The sequence below is a fragment of the Podarcis gaigeae genome (assembly GCF_964106915.1).
Source record: "Podarcis gaigeae genome assembly, chromosome: Z".
NCBI lineage: Eukaryota > Metazoa > Chordata > Lepidosauria > Squamata > Lacertidae > Podarcis > Podarcis gaigeae.
In genome coordinates, this window is record NC_139691.1 from 27,954,433 (window position 1) to 27,980,857 (window position 26,425).

The 26,425-nt window shown below is 40.9% G+C and overlaps 1 protein-coding gene across 12 annotated transcripts in view; it reads left to right on the plus strand.

The window, feature by feature from the left end:
* The window catches only part of TENM1 (teneurin transmembrane protein 1), a 383,082-nt gene that overhangs the window by 82,528 nt on the left and 274,129 nt on the right, over nucleotides 1–26,425 (plus strand). For 11 of the 12 annotated variants that reach the window (XM_083721963.1, XM_083721975.1, XM_083721972.1 and 8 more), the window contains exon 2: nucleotides 8,924–9,201. In XM_083721963.1, coding sequence (XP_083578089.1) covers nucleotides 8,985–9,201 — 217 coding nt within the window. In that variant the 5' untranslated portion in view covers nucleotides 8,924–8,984. Of the gene's footprint in view, nucleotides 1–5,669; nucleotides 5,692–8,923; nucleotides 9,202–26,425 lie in introns of those variants that run through there. The other variant, XM_083721968.1, reaches the window with a different exon arrangement.

A 26,425-nucleotide genomic window follows, 5' to 3' on the forward strand; every position in this document is an offset into this window, starting at 1 on the left:
CACAAATACAGTGGTACCTCAGGTTAAGAACTTAATTCGTTTCGGAGGTCCGTTCTTAACCTGAAACTGTTCTTAACCTGAAGCACCACTTTAGCTAATGGGACCTCCCGTTGCCACTGCACTGCCGCTGCACAATTTCTGTTCTCATCCTGAAGCAACGTTTGTAACCCGAGGTACTATTTCTGGGTTAGTGGAGTCTGTAACCTGAAGCGTCTGTAACCTGAGGTACCACTGTACACTAATAAACACATACAAAAATTACAATACTATAAAAATAACATTTTCAAAAAATTCAGTAAATGAATTAGTAATTAGCAACATGATTTAGAGTAACAGAAACAAGAAGGAATAAAAATAAAATAAAATAAAAATGTCCAGTAGCTCCTTTGAGACCAACTAAGTTTGTTCTGGGTATAAGCTTTCGTGTGCATGCACACTTCTTCAGATACATGAAAGCTTATACCCAGAACAAACTTTGTTGGTCTCTAAGATGCTACTGGACAATTTTTTTATTTATTTCGACTGCATCAGACCAACACAGCTACCTACCTGAATCTAGAAACAAGAAGGAAATGGGTAATTAGGAAAACCTGAAAGCCTTATGCAAGAGGGCCTCTTTGGTCTGGCGTTTAAAAGTCAATAAAGAGGGAGACAGACAAACTTCCCTCCTAGGGGAGGGAAATCCATAGGTTTGGTACCACCATGGAGAAGTCCCTGCTGTGGGTTGCCACACATCCTGTTTCAGATGATATTAGCATGTAAAGCAGATGCTGAGAGGAACTTCTATTTGCATGGGTTTGTAAGGGAACAGTTGGAGCTTCAGATGATATTACTACTACTACTACTACTACTACTACTACTATTATTATTATTATTATACAACTTTTTCACCATTTGTTTGTTCGTTAGCTTCTTAGCTTCTTAATACAAAAGAAAGTAGTCTTAAAGGATTAAATTACAGAGGACACCAGGTCCAGATCTGGTTCAGTACTGAGCTGGATAGACTAGTAGTATATGACTGAGGATAATGCGGTTTCCTGTGTCCCTGTGCAGAATTTAAAAGCTTGTGTGGAGACTCCATGGATTAAAAAAAGGTTCATCGCTGCAGACTTTTGCTTTCCATGAGTTTGAAAGTGAAGGAGCAGAGCCAGAGCTAGCATATTCATCTTTGCTGCCCTCTCTACCAACCCCACATGTTTACTTTCCCATTATGGAATGCCTGAAGAGGGCTTTACTCCCTTACCATGCTGAAGGAATGGCCACCATTCTTAAGCTTTCAAGCCACACACTGTCTCCACAATGGGCAGACTCATTTCAGTGGTTAGACCCATTGTCCTATAAAGCTCTGTGCTGTAGAGTTGTCCCATGTGCTATTCGTGTAACCAAAGTGCCTTGACGTGTTTTCTGTGAATAGAGATGGCTTTTTCAAGAGAAAACCTTCCCTGTAGATACATTTTCTTAAGGAGCCTCAGTTAAATCAATTTAAATTGCCCCCCCCCCAAAGAAATCCTAGGCCTTTCCTTCCTTTGCAGAAAAGCTGGCTTCCTTTGTGGTTGCAGATGTAATTTTTCCATTGCTGGATGGTGATGATGTCAGGTGGCCAATAGGTAAGCATCTTCTTTGTATTATAAGGCAGTCAGAGAGTAAACACATAGGCATCCAAAATGCTTTGTTGGAAGATCGCCTGAGGTTGCACAGGATTATCCTACATATTAGAAAACCTTTGCACCAAATTCATGTGTTGGTTTGGATTGGTTTTACTCACATATTCTTAAGTGCAAACAACATTTAGCTATGCTTGATGGGATTTAATTTTCTACTCCTAGTTGTAATGTAGTTCCACTGCAATATAAACTCTGGTGTAACAGCGTCAGCAGTTTATGGTACCCCCATGACCATGCTTGCCTGTCATTTGTCAGGGTTTGATGGCAAAGCATCCACACTGCTTGTTCGTTCTGTTAATCGTATGTTTGCACTGAAGCAGAACTGATGAGGCAAAATGCTTTTACTAATATTTAGTCTATGATGGTGTTAACCAAGAATAAACTTTCCTATACAGAATACATTATCTGTACTGGACTACATATGGCTCTAATCAAATAACTTGTTTTAAAGCAATCTTCAGGGCCAGTTCTTCCATTAGGCAGAGTGGGACGATTGCCTCAGCCAGAATATGCTGTCAGGTAGTGGTGCCCCTCTGTTCTCCCCCTCCCCTGAGCTTCTCTAGTCCAGGGACCAAATGCAGCCGTCAAACCCTCTTTCTCTTACCCTTGGGACTCCCCCCCACATGTCACCCCCCTTTAGCCTCCTTTATAATTTCATTCTTGCTTTACAATTGTAACAACTTTATTTGTTTTTATAATTGTATATTGCATCATCGTTATGGTGAAGAGTGGGTAAAAACAACAACTTATAAACTGTTGTGCTCCTCAGTGATACAATATACAACAGTAAAAACATATAAAACAATTACAGTTATAAAACTAGGTCTCAGTCCCAGGAAGTAAAAACTTTTTAGCAAAATGCTTCCCCCAACAAGCAGGGTTCAAGGCATAGCATAGTCTCAACCAATGTCAAGCATGGAGAATCATTCTAGGTCCAAAAAACAATGCAGAAGCAAGGTCAATAGCACTCAAACTCACGGAATGGATTATTTTCGTCTTGCGAGGTACCACTATACTGCTTACTCATGAGCCACACACCAGCTCTGCGTTCATACAAATGTTATGTTTTTGCTTTTTTTTCACCCGGGCCTTTTTGGTGTGGGGATTCTCAAGGACTGAGGTGGCTCCTCCTCTGACAAGGTAAAAAGGTAAAGGACTCCTGGATAGTTAAATCCAGTCAAATTTGACTATTGGTTGTGGCACTCATACTAGCTTCTGGAAGCACCATAACAGAAAACCATAACAGAAACCAGAGCTGCAGCGGTACCTATTTATCTACTTGCACTGGTGTGCTTTCGAACTGCTACATTGGCAGGAGCTGGGACAGAACAACAGGAGCTCACTCTGTCATGGGGATTCAAACCGCTGACCTTCTGATCAGCAAGCCCAAGAGGCTCAGTGGTTTAGACCACAACGCCACCCGCATCCCTTCAGGTACCACTGCAGCAGGAAGGTAAACAGTGTTTCCGTGCACTCTAGAACTCGTTAGTGTTCTGTGCGCCAGAGTATTTTAGTCATGCTGGCCACATGACCCGGAAAGCTTTCAGGCTCCTTCAGCCTGAAAGCAGAGATGAGCACCGCAGCCCCTAGTCAAATCTGACTGGACCTTGTTTAATTATACTGCCTGTCAAACATTCATACATCCAGGGGTCCTTTACCTTTCTACCTTTACCTCCTCTGACAGCACCAAGGGTTCTTCAGCAGGTCCTTGACCTATGCAGTGTCTGGTTCATCCTCTGATGACTCAGCACTGGGCACCGGGCAAGAACTAGGCAGGATGTACATAAATACAACAGAAAGACTGACATAAGTTAAAGATGCTGATGAATCTATATAAAAACTTCCTATATAAAAACTGTGAGCTTATTAAGTGTGGATTCATAAGTAGTAGTCAAAATAACAACATCCAAGCACTTGGAAGTATCAGCAGGCTCAGAAAAACAAACAAAACCTTGCAATGCAGGAATCTCCACTAAAGCATCCATGACAGATGGCCATCCAACCTCTGCTTTAAAACCTCCAATAAATGAGGATCCACCACCTTCTGAGGGTGTTACCATCAACAACTCCTACCATCAAAAAGTTATTATTGGTGTTTAGTCAAAATCTCCTTTCTTGTAACTTGAAGCTATTGGTTTGGCCATTGCCCTCCTAGGCAGAAGAAAACAAGCTTCCTCCATCTTCCATGGATATTTGAAAATGGCTATCATATCTCCTCCCAGTCTCCTTTTCTCCAGGCTAAAAATACCCATCTGTTCCTCATAAAGCTTGGTTTCCAGACCCATGATCATTTTGGTTGTCCTCCTGTCTTTCCTTATCCCCCACTTGCCTGCCTCTTTACAGGGGATGGCAATCTCTGTCAGCTTCCTCCTTCTTAGTCATAATATTGCTCAGCAGGGAAGAAGATAGAATTGCCTTTGCCTCTCATTCATTCTGGTCCCATCTACTATTGGTCTCCCTACCTCCCACCCTACCAGTCCCAACAAGCACCAGCCACCAATGGCTCCCACTTGTGTTACCTAATGCACTCCCTAAAAAGGGAAACTAATACATGAAGGTCAGGCAGAAAGTCCTTCATTTGCTACGTTGATTCTTTTTAACACACTGAAATGAGCGTAATCTTGGAGAAAAAAGAATGTTGAAATGTTCTTTTTCTTGCTGCAGATGTTTAATTATACTGCCTGTCAAACATTCATACACACCCGCTGCAGGCATTGAAGGGTGGGGAGGTTTATTGTGAGGGGGAAAATCTTAATATTTTAACTAACCCTTGAAAAGCTGCTTGGAGGTCCTTGCTAATTCCTTTCATAGATATGCTCCTTTCCTGCAAAATTATAAGTTTAGTGTCTTGCAAAGGAATATTAATAGAAATGTTTTATGTCATTTTGTGCGTTTATGGATTAAGCTTGCCGAGCAATGGTGAAACTCTGCAGTTGTCCAGGGCATGAGAATTTAATCAGGTTAAGCTGTTTCTGCCTATTTAACTTGGGAAATGTGGGAAATGGGGAGCGTGATGCATGCAGTAAGCCTTGCAATATCGCTGCTCCTCTCTATTCCTTTGTAGTTTTTAGAGTCTTATGGTTCTGGGGGGGGGGGGGGTGTGATGTTGGCAGACCTTCAGGTATTGCCACAGCTTTTTGCGTGGAGAATTCAGACACACAGGAAGCTAATTTATACAGAATTATACTGTGTAGTCCATTCCAGTTAAAAGCAGCTTGCTAGGCTTCCAGACTTTCCCAGTGGTCTCTGGAGATTCTGGGGACTGAACCTTGCACCCACGGCATGGAAAGAATGTGCTCAGTCACTGAGCTGTGGTTCATTCTTTTTAACTGGGGTGGAGAATTTGTGGTCTTCTAGACTCCATTCAACTCCCATCAGCCCCAGGCAGCATAGCCAAAGATTAGAGCTGATGGGAGCTGAAGTCCAAAAAAAAATATGATAGGCCACCCACCCCCTATTCCTCCTTGAAGCATGTAGACTATTAGTGACTGTTAAAGGGAGAGAGAGGTAGGGGGTTGAAGCATCTTTACTTTTTCTGTCAATTATTTTGCCCTGACTGGCCACTGGAATTCCTCCTGAAAACTTGCAGACTCCTCCTGTTATTCTTGCAGGTATGAGGAGTGGGGGTTATAGCTCTCCCTGCCTTTTGGATATTGTGTTTCCATCTCAGCTATACCCAGTCACACCCAGCAGCAAAACCAGGGGACTGTAGCTGTCTAATTCCCGACTACTGAATCACAGCACTGCACCTCTAAGAAGTGATTAATTAAAATCCACCATCTTCAGTCCTGAATGGCTCATGGCGCATTTGGAGATGCAAGTTTATAATCTTGCTTTTGGCAGGCTTCTATCCTTTCTGTTATTCAGAGCCATTGTTCCATAAAATTAAGATTTCAGGTTAATGTTCGTACATACACTTACAGCAATTTATCCTCAGTTTTTCTTAAGGTTTCTAGAGAGATACTAATACATGCTTAGTGCAAGATGTATCTTGCCTTTTGTAGAGCCCTGACGTTCATTGGGAAAGGTGAGTGATTTAAAACCATTGGTTCCTCTGTGAGATAGGCAAGCATTATTATTATTATTCTCATTTCATGGATTGGAAAATCATGGCCAGAGAAGTTCAGTGATTCTTCCCTTCCCTTCCTTTCCTTCGCCCTCAAGGTGGAGCTGGAAGTAGCTCAAATATGTTGTTTTCCTGTGCTCAAGGTTGCATTTTCCTGTATGGTCTGCCCAGGTCTACAGGAGGGACCCTCTGGACTCTTCTACTATCTACTTGAAGTCTGGCTGGCTCCAGTATGGTGCCCATCTTGTTACTTTATTTATTTATTCAGTTTATATCCTGCCTTTCTTCTCAATGGAGCCCTATGGCAACGAGGCAAGCACCAATTATAGAAGGGCTTTTGCAGGCAGCTACATTGTAATCCTACCCATGTCTACTGAAATGTTAGTCCTATTGAATTCAATGGGTCTTACTCTTGTGTAAATGGGATTAGGATTGCAGCTTTAAAATACATTTCTGTTTCTCCTGGAATTTCCTGACTGTTTCTATTGACATTTTGTTTTGGTGTTTGGTTGTGGCTGTTGTGTTTACTAATGTTATATGACTCTCCTATACTAATACTAGATGCTGTTTTAACTATTTTGTTGTTGATGATGATGGTGATGATTTTAATTGTGTTCTGTATGTTGTGAATAGAAATGGGGTGGGGGACATGATTAAGTTTGCATCTAAAGGTGCAAATACAATGCATTGTTGATTGAATATCATTTATGAGGATGAAATTAATTACAGAAAAGTGAAAGCCACACCACAGTCAATACAGAGTTCCACAACTGAAAAGTAAATACTGTAACACATCTTTTTTTCTGCCTGCCTTGCCATATGCTACCATATGGATCAAAAAGGGTAGCACTTCACCAGACTAATTTATTTTATGTGAATCATTTTCATTCTGTTCATTTTGCTTTCTAGAGACTTTGTTTTGGAGGGGCAGGGGAGAATGAACAATATTTTAAATGACCCAGCAGCTAAAATTAAACACGATCTTGCTTAATTTTAGATGATTGTTTTACATTAAAATAGAAAAAAATATTTTAAATTAAAGAAGTCTTACCTTCTTTCAAGCGGAAACTTCTGCAGATATGGGTGTGTTATCGGTCCATTGCTTTGTGAACCCAAACAGACTCCTTGGACACTGTTAGATCTATATTACATCTCCAAGTGTTAGATTTTGTCTTTTGTATAAGTGGTGTAGTCAAAGGATTCCTAGCATGTCTTTTTAGCTATAGATCTCCTCCCCTTATTGTGCATTCATTAATGTACCTCACGACAGGAATACATTATTCTTTAGAAAAGAGCAGGATAGCTTTAAGGGTTGTCTTTTCAGTTAGTAGAAACTGAAATATTGTGGGTTGAGTTCAGAAAGTTGTATCTCTTATTTTAAAGTAGGTGACCTACTTCAACCACATATTGTATTTTACTTCCTCCATTCTTGTATGGCCAGACTCCCAAATTAGGAACATATAGGTGCTTGTGAAAGGTGTATTGCCTGAGTATTGTCAGTTTTTTCTTCTGTGAAATGGTTACTTGGTAGTCCTCATGGCGGTTTCCAAATGTGCCCTTGGGCCCAAAACAGTTTGGGACCCCTGCTCTAAGGTGCAACATATCTTATGTTTCATTTCAGAAGTTTGAGGAGTGGGTGGGTGTGCAGCTCAATAGTTTTTCTAGAAGAAAAGTAATCTGGAACCAACAGAAGTACAGCCATTTGTCACTGTATAGAAGTTTATGTCGGAGAGTTCCCTGTTCATAAAGGCACTGGAAGTGAGAATTTGTTCAGTTCTGGTCCACTCCTCCCCTCTGAGAAAAGAAACATGTGCATTTGATTTTCCATGTGTGTCATGTAGGAATTAAATGGTACATCACAAATAAAGAAGCAACTGGTGCATTTCGCTTTGACTTCCCACAAGGTTCAAGATTAGAATTCAATTGCTTCATCAATATATCTTCAGACATGCTAATAACTCCTATTTGTAAGGAGCTGCTGGTTCCTATACTATGGATTTCTCCTGAGGCACAGTTTCGACGGTAGAAGAGCTTATTAGGTCAATTTACAATGGAACCTTACCTCTGAAGAATGCTTGGCTGGAGCTGATAAACTCTGTAGATATTTGAAGCTATTTTTTTCTTTCAAGGGCTGCATTCTTTTTGGGGGGGGTTGATCTGTTGGGTGCCACATTTTGGTGGTGGGCAGGACCACCTTTTTCCTTCCTGAAAGTAAGTGGAATAATTTATGGCTGCCTAAGCCATATAAATCAGTATCCACATATTCATAGATGGCACCATATACTGGTACAAATTTCTAGAATAACTTCTAGACTCTTACTGTGTGGCCACAGTTTTTGTTTGTTTGTTTGTTTGCTTTCATCTATGATAGTAATGACCCACTGTTTTCTAAATGTTGGACTGACATTTTTAGGGAGAACTCTGATAGATATAAAAGCGATATTGTAATGACCTCACTTCAAATTTTCTTTGTCAAATATCTGGGATGGCAATGGGTGTAATTCAGACTTGAAAGGCCTAATAACATTATAGCATGGGTGCTAATCTTGACAGGACAGTGGTGGAAAACATTGCAATTAACTTGCAACTACAATTAACACTTTGGTACAAAAATATGTGTGCACTAGCAATATCAGAGAAGATTACCTACAATTTAAATGTCTCAAGTAGGTCAGAAGACCCAGAATGTGTGTGGTTTGCTATATGGGGACTTTATTTCTTATAGTTTTGGAATTGGTGTACAAAATTCACTACCTGCAGTGATGAGAGGAAGCTAGTTTTCTTGATGAACACTTTTCCTGAATATCCTATGTACTATGTGAAACTTAGTTTTATATTCCACTACTGTAATTATTATATTTTTTTTAAAAAAATAAGTTTATCTATATTTTAAAAAATAGTGAGATAAAATGCTTGTATCAACCTACTCAGTATAATTCAGTGGTTCCATCTCAAGGTTTATTCTGACTACAATTTCTTACAACTTGTTGTTTAATTCCTTGCAACAATTAACTGGCTAAAACCTTTCAAAACAAGGGATCATTAGGAGAATGTTTATGCTCCCTTTGAGAACATTTTAAGTTTCCCTTAACTAAATCTACTAGACAAATCAATTGCTGTTGGGGGGGGGGGGGTTGAACAACTACCATGCTTGAATGAAGAGAATTACATTGAACATTTTTGTCTCTTCCAGGACTGTTTCGGTAAGGAGCCTCAATACATTGTTTTCACGATTTTGGCCTACTTAATGAGAGATGGAGCAAATGGATTGTAAACCCTACCAGCCACTGTCGAAAGCTAAGCATGAAATGGATCTAGCTTACACAAGCTCATCTGATGAAAGTGAGGATGGAAGAAAGGCAAGACAGTCTTATGAGTCCAGAGAAACGCTTAACGAATATGGCCAAGAACTCAGAATGAATTACAACAGCCACAGCAGAAAAAGAAAAGCTGTTGATGAACCCACTCAAGGTATTTTTTTTAAATAAAAAACCAGTTTTTATTAAAAGGAATACTCTTAATAACTTTTTAATCATATGATAATCACCCACTTAAATTGCTTGCTATCCCTACATCATATGGAACAGATGAAGTCATTTTCCTGTGTAGTCTTCTGTTCCATATCTTTTTTTTGTGGAGGAAGAGCTGGATAGCTGTGAGCTATCATTACAGCAATTGCCAGCAACCTCTGACTTATACAATTACTCTTTTGCTTATGGTTGGGCTATGCCTTTCTTAGGACCAACCAATATGTCACAAAAAGAAAAGCTTGTTACACAAAGCAGAGCTGTAGTGGAGGTGATGGGGGAATTAAAAAATAATAATAATTGGATGTTGTAGCTGTAAGACAGTGGTGCTTGGTGCACATTTTCCCAGGGGAAAGTGGCAGGACAAGTGGAAGTTTGGGGAGCCCTTGGTTTGGTGTGTTGTGTTAGGTAGAAGGTCAAACAAGAACATAGAGTTCTTGGTATTGTCCATTAATAAGTCTTGTCCTGCTGGCCTTAGAATGAAGGACAGATTGACTTTTCAGGGGTCCAAGAGTCCTTTTGTGTCAGCAGAGCAGCACTGGGCAGACTGTTGTCCTCAAAATGTTGTTGGATTCCAGCTCCCATCAGCTCTAGCCAGCTTTACCACTGGAGCCCAACAACTTCCAGAGTGCCACAGGTTCCCCACTCTTGTTGTAGAGAGCGGTGGTTTATCCACCGATTGCAGCCTGCCCTTAATTGCCAGACTTTGTGGCAGCTGCTGAGAAGATGAGAGACTGAGACAAAGTGGAAGTCTGGAAATGAGCTGCTAACAAACTACTTCTTTACATCTGTTAATAACATTAAAACATTTTTCATTTGATAGGTGGATTTGCTACACATGCCAAGCCAACTCTAAAATTGTAAACTTTCACTGATATAAACATTTCTATACCACATGACAGTCATTTCAAAGCAGGGCGCAAAAGGGGTGTACCGAATACAAGATTGTGGAATACCATTCTTTAATGCCTACTGAAATTTTAAGAAGTCTTTACCAAGTGTTGCTGGGGTAGGCCTGGGGAAGTGGTCTGATGTCAGTCAGGAGAGAGTTCCATAGAACTGGGTCTTTGATACTGAGCAAACAGTTCCAGGAAACTAACAAAAAAACACATGAATGAAACTTCTGCAACCAGATTGGAATGCCAAAACATCTATGAGCATGTAACTCTTGGTGCATGGTCTTGGAAAAAAGGGTGTGGGGAAGGGGCTGTCTATATCAATCCATCTCACTTTGTTAGTCTGCTTTCAGGCAGGAGGGGTGGGAAGGATATAGGGACTCCTCTTACTTCATGAAGCTGGGAAGTGAGGAGAGTGCTGTTGTCCTTCTTGTGGGAATTCCATGGGTATCTCTGGTTGGTAACAGAGGAGTGGACCAGATGGGGCACTGGCTTGATCCAGCAGGCATTTCTTTTGATCTAAAGAAGTGGAGCTACAGAAGTGAGAAGCTCTCTGTATTTATTGCTCCTCAAATGTCACATCCAGGGAAAGGTATGAGGAGAAAACTTGAAAGCAGGACACATAAAAAATAAGCCTCCTCTACTCCATCTGTTCTCTTCTCACCACCGAATCAAAGTATGTGTTTGCCAATACAAAAGACTTTGTATGCATGTAGATATATAGATACAGATACATAGATACACACAGATACATACATAAATCTGCAGTCCTCCAAGCATTTAATATTTGTATCCTTGTGGTATGTTTTTCTTCACTAAAACAAATTGCTTCAGGAATTTTGTCTTTTTCTTGGATAAGATTTTTTCATCTATTGTTTTCAAAAAGAAACTTTTTGAAACACTCTCCTTTAGGGAGGATTGTTGTTGTTGTTTTCTTTTGCTTGGCTCACTTTTACCTTCCTTGCTTGTCAGAAGCCTAAAAAATAAAATAAAAAATCAATGCCAAATACAGAATCGATCTATGGGGAGGACGTTATTTAAGTTAACATTCTGCATGAGTGTTGCAGAAAATCAAATGCTGGAACATTCATTTCATGATAGATTGTAGCTCTGAAGGAAGTTGTACTAGAGAGCTATCAGTGTCGAACAAGCCAGAACTGAGTGGGAAAAGATAGAAAAGGAGAGAGAATTGTAAATATTTGGGTAAGAATGTACCAAGGTGTAAGCTGTAATCCTTAGTTCTGAGTAGATATGGTTAGGATTAACCAGATATGGTTAAGTCCAGAAAGCACAGTGAGCAAATGAAGTCTTGTAACCCTTCTTAGAAGGCTGCAGGCCATTTTATGTTGCATTAAGCTTTTCAGAAGTCTGAATAAACATCTGCAGAGATTCAGTCCTGAATTTCTCCAGCCTATCTTGGTTCCAAGGATCAGAAAATAAATATATTTGTATATGAACTGAATCTCCCAAAGTCTGTTCTGTGCTATTGGGAATAACAAAATATTTAAGATAAGAAGCTATGTTTTAAAGTGAGGTGCATTTGGTGAAGCAAAGCTTACCTAACACAGACAGATTTGAAAGGAGAGTGATTCCTAAAAAAAAGAAAGAAAAGAAAAAGTGTGTGTATCCATTTGCCTCGGAGGCTGAATTTTCATGCCTATTTTTGCCATGGTATTTTTTGCCACGGTGTGCATGTCTGATTTTCTCAATTGCTTCTGAATGCATCCCAATATTTTTGAAATATTTTCACAGTTTTAACACTAATGAAAGCTAAAGTCCTGCAGGGTGTGCTGAATGGAAATCTGAGGTGACATTATGTTCAGAAGTATCATATTCATTGCATGAATATGAAAGGTAAAAGCTAAGCTTCAGGGTCTGTTAGCCTGGGGCCTGGCAGTCTACTTGACAGGCTGCAACCGAGAGTCATATGAGCCACAGAGCAAAAATATGTGGACATGTATGGGCTGAAGATCAGGCACTGAATCCTATAAACAAGAACCAGAGGCAGAGATATCATCAAAACAAGCTAGGTTGGGCAGATGAGAACCAAAGACAGGGACATAGACCAAGAAAGGCTAGAGGGCCTTTCCATCTGAAAAGTATTTCACTGGATCATAGTGGGTGCAAAAGGGGGCATGTGCAGTAGGTGGCAGGTTAGGGGTGGCAAAACAGCATCCTGTGTAGATGAGAGAAAAGAAAGTGTCACTGCCATAGCACACATTCACTGACTACATTCCAGCCAGGTCCCACTTATTAGAATAGGTGGGTGAACAGCCACCCACCTATTCTAATAAGATGAATCTGGCTGGAACATGTAAGGAGTCACCAAGCCTGTGCCGTGGCTGCTGTGCACCTCTCTTTTCTCTTTGGGCCAGCAGGAATGTAAATGAGCCAGGCCTTGATGATCACATGGTGTGGCTGGCTACAGCCCCCACACACCTTACAGGAAGAGGTGAGTGGCTATAGAAAGGCTGGTCTGCTTGGCCACACCAGGAAGAGGAAGGTGAGGAGGTGCAAAAGAGGCCCCACTGCCACCACAAGCAAGCAGGAAAGAAGGAGCACAGCAGGCAGGTGAACTGGCAACGTAAGCGCCAGCCTGGAGCAGGGGTCTCGTGAGAGCTGCTAGGACCAGGACTTATGTAAATTGTCCCTTGTTTTTCAATGCCCCTCCCAAAGGGAAGCAGGATGGGCTCCCCTTTGCTCCTTGGTCAGCCTTTCCTTGTATTGCTACTGTGGCCACCACTGAGACAAGTCAACCTGCATGTGCTTCCTTCTCTCAACCGTGGTGGTGATAGGGAGGCAGCAGTGCAGGCTTTTGCTCTCTACAGGAAAATGTGTAGATCCAGCATTGGTCCTCATTGAAGAACACATTTGGGGGCAAGAATTATATAGACACTCATAATCCTCTATTGTGGTTCCTCTTGTCTTGTGGCCTTGGGCTGAAATAAAGAGCTGTAGTTCTAAATCTGCCCACCTACTTGAGTCGCACTCTCCTGCAGCCAGAGATCTGGGCCAATAATTCCCCAGTCTGAGAACTATGCAGGGGGAAAGGTGCCTGGGCCCTGACTCCCTGGTTCAAGACTTACAGGGTCATTCAGGATGATAGACTTGCATGTTGGACCTTTGGCTATCAATGCCAAGATGAATCTGTCATGATTTTTCAGTTTCTGTTAAGCCTTTGTCTTTGTTGAGAAGATACTCCCTTGAGAATAAAGAAGATGCTGTTTCTAACACACATCTATATATATTATTTGGTTGTGAAAGGGTTTCAGTATTAATAGGTACCATCTCCTGCCCTCTCCCTAGCTTCAATCATGTACACAGAATACATGTCTTGAACTAGGGGAACGTATTCATTTCACGATGTGATGTTTGCAACCCTCCAATTGAAACCTTGCTTTCAGGTGCACAATCAGATAAAAAAACAAGACCTCTTGGTTCTATAAGTGGATAGAGAAGATGTGGCAGGATGGCTCAAATCATTGCAAGGCCCCCCTAATCTAATGCACACACAGTTTGAGGGTGAAACTAGTATAGACTGAATTATATCTAATGACACTTTCCAATTGGATGCTGTAGTGGATTTCATTTTTGTAAGCTGGTTGTGGTGGAGGAGAACAAAGAAGAAATGGGACTTGGTAAAACTGTAAGCAAATTACAAATTTAGTTGGCACTTTCTTTTACTGGTTTAATTATTTCCCTGTAACAATGCAAAATAAACTTTACAGATCTGGGTTATGAAAGAAATGAAGGTTAAAATGGAATTGCAAACCTTTATTTTCAGGATCATAATATAGAACCTAATCAAATAAAACAGAGAGACTTGCTTGTGATCTTGTTTTCCCAATGAAACTCTAATTTGACTAATTTATGAACTGATACATTGATCTAGCATTAATGAATGAATTAGTAGCTGAATAAATTGGGGTAGGCTATAGTATATAATGAATTCTGATAGCATTATCAATTAATTATATACTAGTAGCATGCTATCTTGATGAAATTAATTTTATAATCTGTCTTTTTGTATTAAAGGATTAATGAATGGGTGAATTATTGAGTTACTGGACTTATTAATTGACATATTATAACAAAAGAATAACACATTAGTGTGCATTTAATGAATTACTAAATTGAACAGTGATTAAGTGGCAATATGTTAAAACAACTTGGGCCATGCAATTCAGTAATCAAGCTAATGAATTACAATGTTTGGGGGAGTAACTGTAATTAAAAAGGAGGTCAATTTGTTCAGAGAGAGGGAGAGCATAGATACAGGGCCAACATATGAGAGGGGAAATGAGTATACTTCACTAGGGTTGTGGAGGGCCCAACTCAACTAATTTTCTAGATCCATTTCAGTCAGGGTTTAGGCCCAGTTCTAGCATAGGAATTGCACTGGGATGGAGAAAATGTGTCCCTGTTAATTCTTCTAGAACCCTCAGCCGCTTTAGAAACCATTGACCATGGTATCCTTTTGGAGCGTCTGTCCAAGTTAGGGGTGAGTGGCACCACTTTGTGGTGGTTCCAGTCTTAATTGGATGGTTGTTTCAAAAGGGTGGTGCTTGTGAGTGTTATTCAATTCCATGGAGCCTTCAATGTGGAGTTCCTCGGGATTCAATTTTATCCCCTATGTTGTTTAACATCTACATGAAACCACTGAGTGGGGTCATCGGGAATTTTGGAGTAAGTTGTCAGCAATATGCTGATGACACACAGCTCTACTTCTCCTCTACATCTGCAGGAGAGGTAATGGATGTGCTGGACTGTTGTCTTGCCTTGGTAATGGACGGGATGAGAGCCAACACAATGAAGCTCAATCCAGATAAGATTGAGGCACTGATAGTGGATTGTTCCCTAGACTGGATGGTTGGAAGGTTGCCTGCTCTTGATGGTAGGTACCTAGCTTGGGGATACTACTGGATCCTTTCCTGTTGTGTTGCTGTCGCTTGAGGCTCAGGTGGCCTCAGTGGTGCAGAGTGCCTTCCATTGCCTTCAGCTGGTGGCCTGGCTGCACTCTGGACAATAATAGTCTAGCTTCTGTTGTCTATGTTCTAGTAACCTCTAGCTTAGATCACTGCAACATGTTATATGTAGGGTTGCCTCTGAAGGCAGGTTAGAAACTTCAGCTGGTGCTGAATTCAGCAGCCAGGTTGCTCAGGCAAGATTGCTTGAGCATATTATACTGATCCTGGTCTGACAGCACTGGCTGCTAATGAGTTTCCGAGCCCAATTCAAAGTGCTGGTTTTGACCTTTAAAGCCTTAAATGGCTCAAGAAATGCCTCTCTCTATGTAAACCTATCCAGACCCTGTGATCATCATTGTAGCCCTTGTTCATATGCCGCCTCTATGAGAAGTCTGGAGGGTGGCAATAGGCCTTTTCTTCTATGGCCCCATTTGTGTAATGCTCTCCCCTGGGAGGCTCACCTGACACCTTCATTATACATCTTTAGGTGCCAGGTGAGAATGTTCCTCTTCCGCCAAGCTGATTAACATCACACATCCTTTTAAACATGTTTGTGGAAGAGGGCTAATTTGTTTTGTTCTTGTTTTTATTATGTGTTTTATGTTTTTATCTTTTTATGCTGCCCGGAAGAAGGGCAGTATACAAATTTAATAAATAATCAGATACTTAACCAAAACCCAGGATGCAATCTCATTGCCACCATAAAAAGCATTGAGGCTACATTTAGATCATGATTGAGGGTGGTTATACAGATGTGTTTTTCTGCATATGGATATTTATATGGGTTTCTAGATTTTCTGATATTTCATAAAGCCAATCAGAAGCAATGATAGAGCATATAAAACAGTACGTTCACTGTTCAAACTGCTGTTTATTTGCCATTGCTTATATGAGAAGCACTGTGCTGAGCTAGATTAGCCTTTGCTCTAGGGATGGAGGAGAAAATGGTTTTAAGTGGATGTATACAGAGAATTTTGCAGTTCCAACCTGATTGAGCTTTTCCCACATTGTATCTTGTATCAAGCCACCACTTATATCTGAGCTGCTTGTGTAATGTTGTGGGTTTTTTTTTTAAAAGGCTGACTAATTATTTGCAAAAAATATGTATATTGTACATATAAGGCATATAAAAGAATCATATTCCATGCTGTTCTGTGATTCTGCAGCATCATTCATTAAGTATACTAATACGCAAGCATTTTTATACTATTATATGACTGTTGTATCATCTGCTTATGTGCTGGTCACTTTAGGAAACCTCATCACCATGATGAACAGAAACGAAAAGAGAGCAGCCCATCTTCCTTGCGCCAAAATAAAGCCTTAGCAGCAAAACTAAGAGAGAGAGAAACAGCTTTTCAAGTGCCTTTCTGCAGTCCCACCCACCCACCCAAATGCACAAGTTTGCTATGTTAGATGAAATAGGACTTAGGTCATGCAAAACTGCACACAATGTAATGCACATAATATGCAATATTTGACCATAATTTTTTGTGGACTTGAGGAGAGAGTAAAATCTCACTTCTTTTCGAGATAAAAGAGCAAGACTGACTCTACAATTCTATGATTCTGTGAATGAAATGAGGCGGGGGGGGGGAATGCAGATAAACTCAATATTGATATTTCCCATGTCTGCTTTGCTCCTATGTAGTCGGGTTCTTCTTACATTTTTCCTAATAGTCTGTGCAGGCTCACAGATGGGACCCATGAGTTCATTTCGCTACCCTGGTTTGTAGGCAGTGCCTGACAAACTGTGGCTTGACAAACCACCATATCGCCCTCAGAGGGCTTGGAGAAGATGCAAGGGGAGGATGTAGGTAGACATATGGCTTGTTCTTAGTCTCAAAAAAATCCCATGACTGAGGTTATGGTGTCTGAATAGCACCTGTCACTTCTCTGATAATTATTTCGGAGTATGTGAGTTGAAGAACCACCAAACATGCGGGTTTGCAAATATAGCAAGAAGGGGAAAGTCACTAGAATTAGTGAAAAATGGTTGCTGGGTTGAGTGAAACACTCCAATCAGCCTCATATTTTGGTCAGCTCACTGTCTAGGTGACTTATTTTTCTGGGGGGGAGACTTATTATAATTGCATTGTATATATAATGAGGCAAAGGTTTGTGTTGTGTTTGTTTGTTTGTGTGTGTGTATGTATGTGTGTGTGTTTATTTGTGAGAACTCCAGCAGCTTACAGGGCACATTATACTTTGGTTGTATTTACTGTGGTAGGACACCTGTTGAAGTTTCCCTTTCAGTTCCCCCACCCATTCATTTATAGCCTAATCAAGCTGTTCAGCATTTGAGGGTAAGAAACTACCACCAGTACTTATGCCATGGACTCGTACCCTAGACAAGTGGACAGAATCAATAAACTAAATGTATAATAATTTTGATATTATTGTAATCCTTATTGTAATTCAGTTACATTTGGGAAGGCCTGAGAAGCATTAATAAGAAAGTCCTTTATTTCAAAAAGAAGAGGGGGGAAAGGTTATGGGTCAATGTAGGAACAGAACAAGGGAATGAGTCTAGAAAATAGAAGATATGTTCCTCAAGGATGCCATTTAGATGACTGGAGATCACCAGAATAAATTGCATCTGAAAGATACAGACCACGCAGTGAGGGGGATCGTGGGATCATTAGCTTTTCTGGAGAGAGCGGGAAAGAGAGAGCCCTCACTGGTGAATAATAAAGACTTTTAAAAGCACCGGGAGAAATGGAACAAATATTCATGAATTTTATGGAGAGAATATAAACGAGGAATTCAGGAATAAGTAGATTTTCACAGTTTCTGATTAATCTTGATATACCCAAAATAACCCAACATAATGAACTGGACATTCCAATAAAGTGCAATGAAATACAGCTACATATGACTTCATTGCAAAGTATTTTTCTGTCTCACTCTCTTTATCATTTTAAAATTATTTTTTATTAATGTACCAACTCTTTTGGTATTTATTTTAAAATATACCAACTCTTTTGGTATAGGGAGATTTATAAATCTTTGACAGAAGTAAAAATAATATTAATCTGTAAAGTGGAAGATGATCCAGCATAATTTGACTCCTATAAACCCTCTGTTTCTACTAAACAATGATCATAAACTATCAACAGAAATTATATGTGAGGTCATAGAGAAATATTTTCATAGAGCTAGCAGGCTTTATCTACAAAATAAAAGTTTATTATAAGAGTTGAAGTGCAATTAACAAGTTCAATTGCGCAGTACAGGTGACTCTCAACCCGTGCTGGCGTTAAGTTCCAGGAATAGCACATAGAGCCAAAACCATGTATCATCAAAACACATTGGCTTCAATGCCAAAGTCTTTTTCCCTGGACAGAGCCTGCCCTCTTTCCACCCCACTTTTTATATATTTTTTCCAAGCATGTAAAGCTGAATGTGCACAACTTAAATGCACATAAGTTGTGAGTTACCTGTAGTTGTTACTTGTTTGTTTTCAGATGCCTCTATGGCATTTGATATTGTAGAATGGCCTTTTTTGCTTAATGTTTCATAGACTTTTAGATTTATTCCTATGGAACCTGGATTGGCTTCATTGTCAATATTTCCCTCATACAATGCAAATTGGGTTACGTAAAGATCTAATCATGTTCTTAACAGCAGCTGTATTTGTGGAAGTTGCCCAGCATTAAAGGTAAAGGTAATGGTACCCCTGCCCGTACGGGCCAGTCTTGACAGACTCTGGGGTTGTGCGCCCATCTCACTCAAGAGGCCAGGGGCCAGCGCTGTCCGGAGACACTTCCGGGTCACGTGGCCAGCGTGACATCACTGCTCTGGGGAGCCAGAGCCGCACACGGAAACGCCGTTTACCTTCCCGCTGGTAAGCAGTCCCTATTTATCTACTTGCACCCGGAGGTGCTTTCGAACTGCTAGGTTGGCAGGCGCTGGGACCGAGCAGCGGGAGCGCACCCCGCCGCAGGGATTCGAACCGCCAACCTTTCGATCGGCAAGTCCTAGGTGCTGAGGCTTTAACCCACAGCGCCACCTGCGTCCCCTTGCCCAGCATTAGAGGTACCACAAAGATCTTACTCTGTGACAGTGGCGTAGCGTGGGGGGTGCAGGGGGGGGGCCGACCGCACCGAGCGCAATATCTGGGGTTAGGGTTAGGGGGCGCAAATCCACAGGTTAGGGGCGCAAATCCATGGGTTAGGGGGTGCAAATTACTTGCCTTGCCCCGGGTGCTGACAACCCACGCTACGCCACTGCTCTGTGGGGTTGGTGAAGTAGAATCTGGGGATTAGCTATGCCAGAGAAATAGAGCACAACAGACTGCCTAGAGGAGCTCATCTTTCTCCATTATTTGTACCCCTTTGTTATTTACATTAATAAACAAGATGGTTTTTACGTCCTCTGATTTTTCAAAGACCCTTGCGGTTAGATGTAATTCCTAAGCATTTCTGGGCACTGGTTTGATAACAACATAACCTATGTCTGCTTTATTTTACCTTTATTAGTCATTCTGTGTGCCTTGTGAGAGTTTACAATATTGGATATATCAGTACAGTGGTACCTCGGGTTAAGTACTTAATTTTTTCTGGAGGTCCGTTCTTAACCTGAAGCACCACTTTAGCTAATAGGGCCTCCTGCTGCCGCCACGCTGCCGGAGCACAATTTCTGTTCTCATCCTGAAGCAAACCTGAAGCACTATTTCTGGGTTATCGGAGTCTGTAACCTGAAGTGTATGTAACCTGAAGCGTATGTAACCTGAGGTACCACTGTACCCCAAATCTCACACCAGGGAGCCAGTGCAATGATCAGATCCTTACCCTGCCCAAAGTCAAACGTCTGAACTGCCGTAATCAACAATGTTGTGGCCTTGTTTTTACCCACCTGGAGTCTCATGTCGGCTTATCTCTCTGCTTTGGCCTCTGCCTCTCATTGTTCTTGGGTCTGCAGTATAAAGCTATAGACTGGACTGAAAAAGAGCTACAAAACTTTTTAACGTGGGGATAAAAACAGGTAACTGATCTGACTCAGTTGTATAAACATAATTACAGCCTTTTGGTGGAAGGAGTCAAAAAAGATTTTGTTAAATGCAATAATTTAAAGCTTTCATTATTTTTCAAGAATCTCTGCAATTAGCATGTCATCCTACCTAGATGTTCTGTTTTATTTGTTGTACTTAAGTTTGCCAGAATCAGGAAAAAAAACCCTGAGAACCTGACAAAGGATAATTAAGAGTTTTATATTTGCAGAAAAGGACTGAGAGTTAGCTTTTGCACACCTTAAAGGAAATTTGGAGGGATAGGAGGATTGTCAGCATTGAATTCATGGATGCATTGTACGTGAGCTGAATCACTCAATATAATCAGATGGCTTTGTTTAACTCTTAGTACATCTTAGAGCAGGTTGTCATCCAAAGCTTTCCCAACAGTTGACAGGAAAGAGAGAAGCGTGTTGACAGTGAGAAAACCTATACTTTGGGGCATCTTTGAGAATTACAACATAGTTGTTACAGTACAAGTTTCGTCAAGTAGGCTACTTTTACATGGGGTTTACAAAGTTTGATATACGCTCTTTGGTATACATGGAGATAGAAAGACAAACATTAGGGCCAGAAGGACATTGTAAAATTCAAGATACAGACCATGATACCTGTAGCAGTAGAGGAAAACCCTAGTAAGTTCTAATTCAACAACACTGGAGTTTCATATTGGGCTTATTTTTTTATGAAATAAACATGAGTTTATTTGTTTAGGCCTGAGCAGCACAGACAGCTGGGGTGGTGGATGGGGATTAGAGAAGAACCTGGGATTCTTCTCTAGATCATTTTTGTTCCAAGACAGAAAATAATCTCCCACTTATCACTCATGAGCTTCCAAAATTTGTATTTAAGTCTGACTAGAGGTAACAACTGGCATCATATCTAGTTTTCCATTTGCATCCTGCAAAAAATCCCTCCATGTTATCCTGTTTTTCTCCTGTAATGTCTCCTCTATTTATGCGAGTATGGAGGAGAATACTCACTGTGTGTACTCTGACCTACACCCAGGAAGCAAAAACAGACAAGGTAATTTGTAGAACTTTTACTTAGGAACAACAGACAACACACATACAGTAAACATCCAGGCATGGGCTATGCAAAAAGTTTAACCCAGCCTTCTCCAAGCTTGTGCCCTCCAGATGTTTGGACTGCAGTTTCTATTGCCCATGGCTAAACTCATAGAGGCTGTAGTACAAAACTACTAGAGGGCATAAGGTTGGCAAAGTGTGCTCCAACCAGTTCTAATTTAGAAAAAAACCCACAGCAAAGGAAGGAGGAGAGCTGTTATTGGAGCCCTGCTTTTAAAGAGACAAGTCATACATGCTACATGGACCCTGTGTGTGCTTTTGCAGTAATTTCTGAACAATCCTCTACTGTTTGTGATAACTAGACCTGAGAGAAACCCATGCCAGTTCCTAATTTGTGAGCAGTTCCTTTAAATCTCCTCTTCTCTGTTGTTTGTATAGCTTTTGTTTACCTGAGGGAGTATAATGCCAATACTGTGTCAGTCTTGCAAGGAAAAACAAACAAACAAAAATGAATTCCCAGCAGCCCAAAGCTATATGGTTATTGGCAGGCATGGCCTATTGTAATCCATGGTTTTGGCAAAAATAGAAAATTAGCTCTTGGCAAGTCTGGCTTTTGCAATTGTTTATTGGCAGGACAAACTGAGTTTGTTGTTCTGTTTTTTAAGGAAACATACTAAATTTGTTTCCTGTGGAATAGGTTGTTCATTTGGCATCTTGTTTTAAAGTCTTCTACTTTTATGTTACATGCCTTTAAGTAAGAGTGTCTCTCTGTGTGTGTGTGTGTGTGTGTGTGTTTGCGTGCTTGATTTTCTGATGTAGTCTATTTTTCTAAAGTGTTTTTTATTTCATTTTTTAAAGAAAAAAATAGTGAATGAGCAGTAGTTTGTTGTTGTTGTTTGTTTGTTTGTTTGTTTGTTTAATTATCAGGTTAAAAACTGCAGATATGGGTCACTGATCCAGAAATGCTGCTCTTGATGCTAATGACAGCTTTGTAGTGGACTATGTAATTTTTATTGGAACTCAGGTATGAGGGAGAGAGCATAAAGCCCACTCTGCACAAGCTGTGAACTCAGTCCAGGTTGGGCCCTCTGTGCAACTGTTATTTAACACACATACACAAATATACATTTACATAACGGGTAGATTTCTCCTCTGTTGCATTGTCCTACTTAGCTGTTGGCAGTCACTGGGAGCTTGTGATCAAGAATTGTAAACAGGAGTGTTTGTGAGGGATTGGTGGAAGAGACTGAAGAGAGTGAGTTTGTGTCTTTTGGATTAAGGTTGGTTGCTAGTCTAATGTGTTTGGAGGTTTGCTTGTGGGTGTGGCCGTGTGCATCAATTAGAGAAGCCAAAAATGGTTGTTGCCTGTGGAGACCTGGATTGATTGTGGGACATAGCCCTCTCAGATCAACTTATGCAGAGAAGGAGGGTCATGAGGGGTGTGTCAAAAAGAGATAGGTTTGAGGTTTGGTTTCTGTTCTTCCCTTTAATAAACAAGGGGCAGCATAATCTATGCCCCCCAGTCTATATGGAGTGGCCATATTAGGGCTCATTGAAAGTGAGGTAATGTATAAAACACAGGATCCTTGTGATAAGATGACTCTCTAAAGGCACAAGAGTGCTCATAAAATGACATTAGTGGATACTTTCCTTTCTTCTGTACTGTGCTTTGCTATGGATAAACTTGTGACTGAAATAATTTTGTGCCATCGTTTTTGTTGTTTGTAATGTTTAACGAATATAATAAAAATGTTTTTTACAGTGTAATCATTCCTTTCCTGGATATTAAAGTCACTTCCAGAACTATAGTGGAATATAACACGGGTTTAGCATTCATTTTCTGGAAGCAAATAACATCAGATGAGCACTATATTCCACTACAGTTCCAGAAATGACTTTTACACCATGTGAAAGTTCAAGTATAATGTGGAAGTTAACAGTTAAGGAAGTGTCATGAAAATGGAGTAAACTGGCAAGTGAATGAAGCCTTACCTTGCCTTGAAGACCAAGTTTCACATATGAAACTAGATCTCTCTGGGACTTATTCCTGTTTTTAGGATTTGAGTGTCCAGATTAAAATGTTCAGCAATACAGAGTTCCTTCTGGGTCAATTCATATTGTTGTTTAAAAACAAGTTGAAAGGAATGCTTTCTGAAAGGACATGTGTTTGACTCTGTGCCATGGCCATATTTATTAATTCTTAGAAAGGGAGGCATATAGGAATAGATTATGGTTAGACAAATGCTTATGGTTTCTCTAAGGGTAGTAAATTATCTTGGAGCCTGGAGTGGAGGCCAGCTATATATTAAGTCTTTGCAGAATCTTAATCTTTTCAGGTGGGAGTGGGATTCTTTGGTGGAAGAAATGGATGTTGAACTTGCATAGAAGAAAATATATGACATTTTTCATTTTCAGGTTATAAGAACCTTGTAATCTTGCATTTTTTTTCACCCCTTTCCACTTTGACATCCTTTAAAGAATAACATTAGATTTCTAGTTGGATTGAGTCAGTGTTGAAAGTTTAATAAATACCCTTGAGGCTGAGCTGAGTCTAAATGTCCATAATGAACTTTCAAATATTACTTGAAGAAATCACCCTCTGAAAAGTGTTGTTCCAAGGTCAGAACTTGAAGTGGTTACTTAAGCCAGTTCTGTATCTCTGTGTAGGGGTGAAGGACAAAGGCAAATGTAACTAATTCACACTTCTCAAATTAAGATGTGAACTGAAACACAGTCATCCTTTGAAATCCACACTTCTCTGTATTTTGTAATCCAGTTCTTCAGCCATGTAATGTGTACAAAATGGAAGGTTCTGGTGGCAATAGCCTTTTTTTCAGTCACTCTTATCAGTCTGATCTAAACAGCTTTGCATTCCAGGGGGAAAATAGATAAAATAGATAAAGGCAATAGGTACTGAGGTGAAGAAAAATCAACAGGAATTGCAATATATAGTTTGACTTAACAATGCAGCACCATTGTGTAATAGGAACAGAAAAATGTATACTTTGTCTCTTTACTCCATCTAAATAATGTGGGCAGAGGATGCATCATGCTAATATTAGGGCTGGGCGATATCTGGGTTTCAGCTTTGTGATTTGCGTGTTTAGACCTTTTAATCACCCCCTTAAATATATTCAGGGACGTGGGTGGCGCTGTGGGTAAAAGCCTCAGCGCCTAGGGCTTGCCGATCGAAAGGTCGGCGGTTCGAATCCCCGCGGCGGGGTGCGCTCCCGCTGCTCGGTCCCAGTGCCTGCCAACCTAGCAGTTCGAAAGCACCCTCGGGTGCAAGTAGATAAATAGGGACCGCTTACTGGCGGGAAGGTAAACGGCGTTTCCGTGTGCAGCTCTGGCTCGCCAGAGCAGCGATGTCACACTGGCCACGTGACCCGGAAGTGTCTTCGGACAGCGCTGGCCCCTGGCCTCTTGAGTGAGATGGGCGCACAACCCCAGAGTCTGGCAAGACTGGCCCGTACGGGCAGGGGTACCTTTACCTTTACCTTTAAATATATTCAGACAAGACACAAATTTTGGTTTGGTTTTTGGCAGAATTTAGGCCACAACTTTATTGATTACAGAAAGTGACTGGTTGCATAGTCTCTGGTTTGACTAGCTCCCTGTCATGCAGGTAGCACTGACCCAGGGCACCAGCATAGGTCAACCTAGGGTGAACACAGAAAGCCAGGAATGGCTATCTCCGCCACCCAAATGTCCCCTGGACACAGGCACAGGCACAATCCTTCTCAGGGCTGACCAAACCACTGAGTCCCTGGATTCTTTTAATGGAATACCCTTCTCACACACAACACAGGGTTTGGTTGTCAGGTCGCACTGCAACACGTGCCCTCTTTGAGGGAGGACACAATATATCACCAGCCAAACATTGTGATATGTTGATATAGCATGATGTCTGAAATAAGGATAGAGCTATGTGGCACTGGCTGGTTTTGCAGTTTTCCCCATGATTCCCCCCCCCCCCCGTGATTTTTGCATATATTGCCAGGTCAAAAACTATGAAATTGAGATGGAAACAAGAGCAGGATTTTGACTCACTTGTAGAGAAACACCCCCTCCCCCCACTATGGACAATATGATTTGATATAAAAATTGGAATACGGATGAATATGCAGTTGTAGATGCTTAAAACTTAAGATGCTTAAAACTTAAAAGAGCCAGTGTGGTGTAGTGGTTAGGAGCGGTAGTCTCGTAATCTGGGGAACCGGGTTCATGTCTCTGCTCTTCCACATGCAGCTGCTGGGTGACCTTGGGCCAGTCACACTTTTCTGAAGTCTCTCAGCCCCACTCACCTCACAGAGTGTTTGTTGTGGGGGTGGAAAGGAAAGCAGATTGTTAGCCGCTTGGAGACTCCTTAGGGTAGTGATAAAGCGGGATATCAAATCCAAACTCTTCTTCTTCTTCTAAAATAAGACTTGATGGAGGGCATGGGGGAAGTCTTGAAATTCAGAGAATTGCCTCATATAGACATGCTTTTACTAGTTTGTGTTTATTTGTGCTTTATATTTGTAAAACCAATAAAAATGATTCTTAAAAAATATTATGAAATCAATAACATGATATGAACTTCAAACCGATTTTAGATGATATATCGCCCAGCCCTAAAACACACCATGATTTGTGACATATTGCCAGGTCAAAAATTATGAAACTGATATCACGATATGGACAACTGCTTTTGGGCAATATATTGATATACCATATATATTGATATAGCACTCAACCCTAGCTAAGATACCATGAAATTATCAGTTATTTTTGCAGCCCAATTTTCAAAAGTATGTATTGCTTTGTATCTTTTCTAGTATGGAGGACCCAGCAAGAGAGGCTCAAATGCAAACTTGAGTTTCTTCAGCCAGGTTTCCTTAGTTTCTTATATATGGCATCAGATTTTAGGGCAGGTAAAGGCATGGCTGCAAAGAAACATCTGGGAGCCTGAAAACATGTCTTCAGCATTTGTTCGTTGTATTTAGATAAAGGTAAAGGGACCCCTGACCATTAGGTCCAGTCATGACCGACTCTGGGGTTGCAGCGCTCATCTCGCTTTATTGGCCGAGGGAGCCGGCGTACAGCTTCCGGGTCATGTGGCCAGCATGACTAAGCCGCTTCTGGCGAACCAGAGCAGCGCACAGAAACACCGTTTACCTTCCCACCTATTTATCTACTTGCACTGTGAGGTGTTTCAAACTGCTAGGTTGGCAGGAGCAGGGATTCGAACTGCTGACCTTCTGATCGGCAAGTCCTAGGCTCTGTG